At 47.3% G+C, this 2,115-nt stretch overlaps 1 protein-coding gene across 1 annotated transcript in view; it reads right to left on the bottom strand.

Annotated features, from left to right (window-relative positions):
* The window catches only part of LOC109471808 (muscle M-line assembly protein unc-89-like), a 159,851-nt gene that overhangs the window by 54,584 nt on the left and 103,152 nt on the right, over positions 1 to 2,115 (bottom strand). The window contains exon 62 of the mRNA XM_019771162.1: positions 1,248 to 1,913. Coding sequence (XP_019626721.1) covers positions 1,248 to 1,913 — 666 coding nt within the window. The remainder of the gene's footprint in view (positions 1 to 1,247; positions 1,914 to 2,115) is intronic.

The raw sequence follows: 2,115 nt of genomic DNA, 5'->3' as shown, positions 1-2,115 counted from the left end.
GACAAACAATGAAAGCTACGGAAGTTGGTTGTGTACATAAATAGTGCTGAATGTGTGTATGACATCTACTGATCATGAATGCTCTCATAGAAAATAGGATGAAAGGTGGTCACCATTAAAGACTGTGATCAAGTCTGAAAGGGACGGACAGTTTGAATCATAGAGCAGAGCAGAAGATGCAAGCGAGAGTGAGAGTGAATGTCTGAGATGCTGAAAGTGAGAGTGATGTATAGGTAGAGTAAGGAGGAGTGCAGTGAAGGCAAGATGTAAGACAGAAAAGGCAAAGAGCTGTTGGACTCAAGTAAAAGTGATGAAGACAAAAAGGAGTCCAGCGATGACTAGGTGCTTGAGGGTGTTGGACAGTACATAATGCTTTGTGCTGACAAATGCTTCACTGTTGACAGACAAATGATAGAAACATGATTGTTCACTAGGTGACAATAGAACAGTTTGCAGCATATCTGGTGATGTCCAGGTTCCACAGACACCATGGAATAACAGTAGTCTTGAATGCTTCATATGGTCTGCAAGATGTTATGCTAAACACATGGTGATTTGTACACGGAGGTTTAAAGCATGGGTGAACTCAGGGTTATCTTCCTCATCCTTCTGTCTACTGGAGGAGCCGTGATACACAAAATTGGAGCAAGTGAGCTGGTAGCCCCCTCTTCAGTGGAATGGCTGTGGATTGTGGACCTACTCCATCTATAGCGACTAAATTCAACATCTTATTAAGCAGATGTTTGGGAATGACGATTGAACTGGACCAGTGCAAATGTAGCTCCCATTACAGTGGAATGGATGTGAAACTATTGAAGCCTTATAAAGCTCAAGTTTGGGAATGATAAGCGAACACTGGCACAAATGTAGCTCCTCTACAGTGGAATCGATGTATCCATCTACAGTGATCAACTCTGGCATCTTGCAAAGCGACAGTGGAATGACTTGGGACCGATGCAACTCCTACATCTAGTAAAGCTGAAGTTTGGGATTGGCAAGTGAACTAAATACATCTAGTCCAATCTAGTACTACAGTGGAATGGATGAAGACAATTTACAGTGACCGACTCCAGCATCTTGCAAAGCTACAGTGGCATGGATGTGCAACAGTTGAAGCCTTATAAAGCTGAAGTTTGGGAATGACAAGTGAACTGGTACTCCATCTACAGAGGCATGGATGTGCAACAATTGAGGCACCCTCTACAGTGGAATGGACGTGTGACAGTTGAAACCACATCCACCCGTACCTTGGGGAAGTACGGGATGCAAGCGTCAAAGTCTGCGTGGATTCCCTCGTGTAGCTGGATCAGAGCGCGGCGCCGCTGCCCCGGGCTCCCCATCACCTCCTCCGGGTGGGCCTTGTACACACGCTCCTTCGCATGGCCCATGTGGATCACCGAGGCCGGGTGGATGGCTGCTAGCGCCGGCTGCATCTGTTCCCCCAGCACGTGTGCGGGGGTGTAGCCGGTGGTGTAACCGGTCGTGTTGGTGAAGTGTGTTGGCTGCGTCCCGGGGTTGTGGCGTACTGTTGCATGCTGTTGCTGGTACACAATGTGTTGCTGCTGCGTTCCGGGAACTTGCTGCATTCCAGTAACTTGCTGCTGCATTCCTGGAAGCTGCTGCACTGTGCGTACGGGTGCCATCTGCTGTAGCCCCTCCACCTGCTGCATGGTGAAGACAGGCTGCTGCAGGTGCTGCGTGGACTGCACCTGATGCTGCATCTGATGCTGTTGTTGTTGCATTTGGTGTTGCTGTTGTTGCAATTGTAGCATTTGTTGCATTTGGTGTGGCTGCAGTTGCTGTTGTTGCTGCTGCATGTTTTGCACCTGTTGCTGCATGGCTCTCATTTGGTGCACTTGCTGCATGGGGTCCTTCCCGTGCGTTTGTTGGTAAATCTGCTGTTGGCCTGCTTGCTAATGAACGGTCCAACGCAAACCAAAGTAAATAGCACTAATATGCAAATTTATGATAATTAGCAGGGAAAAACTGGCTCAATTTTGATATATCAGAAAATAAAGGATATCTGACTACCGAAAAGTGCAGTCGCCTGTGGAGGTGTGTACTACAATTCTTGAGACGTGAATCACTGTGTAAATAATCTTTGAGTAAGTTTCC

This window comes from Branchiostoma belcheri, unplaced genomic scaffold (assembly GCF_001625305.1).
Source record: "Branchiostoma belcheri isolate BF01 breed outbred unplaced genomic scaffold, Haploidv18h27 scaffold26, whole genome shotgun sequence".
Lineage (NCBI taxonomy): Eukaryota > Metazoa > Chordata > Leptocardii > Amphioxiformes > Branchiostomatidae > Branchiostoma > Branchiostoma belcheri.
Note: the sequence above shows the minus strand (reverse complement) of the source record. Positions and strands in the feature narration are given on the sequence as shown.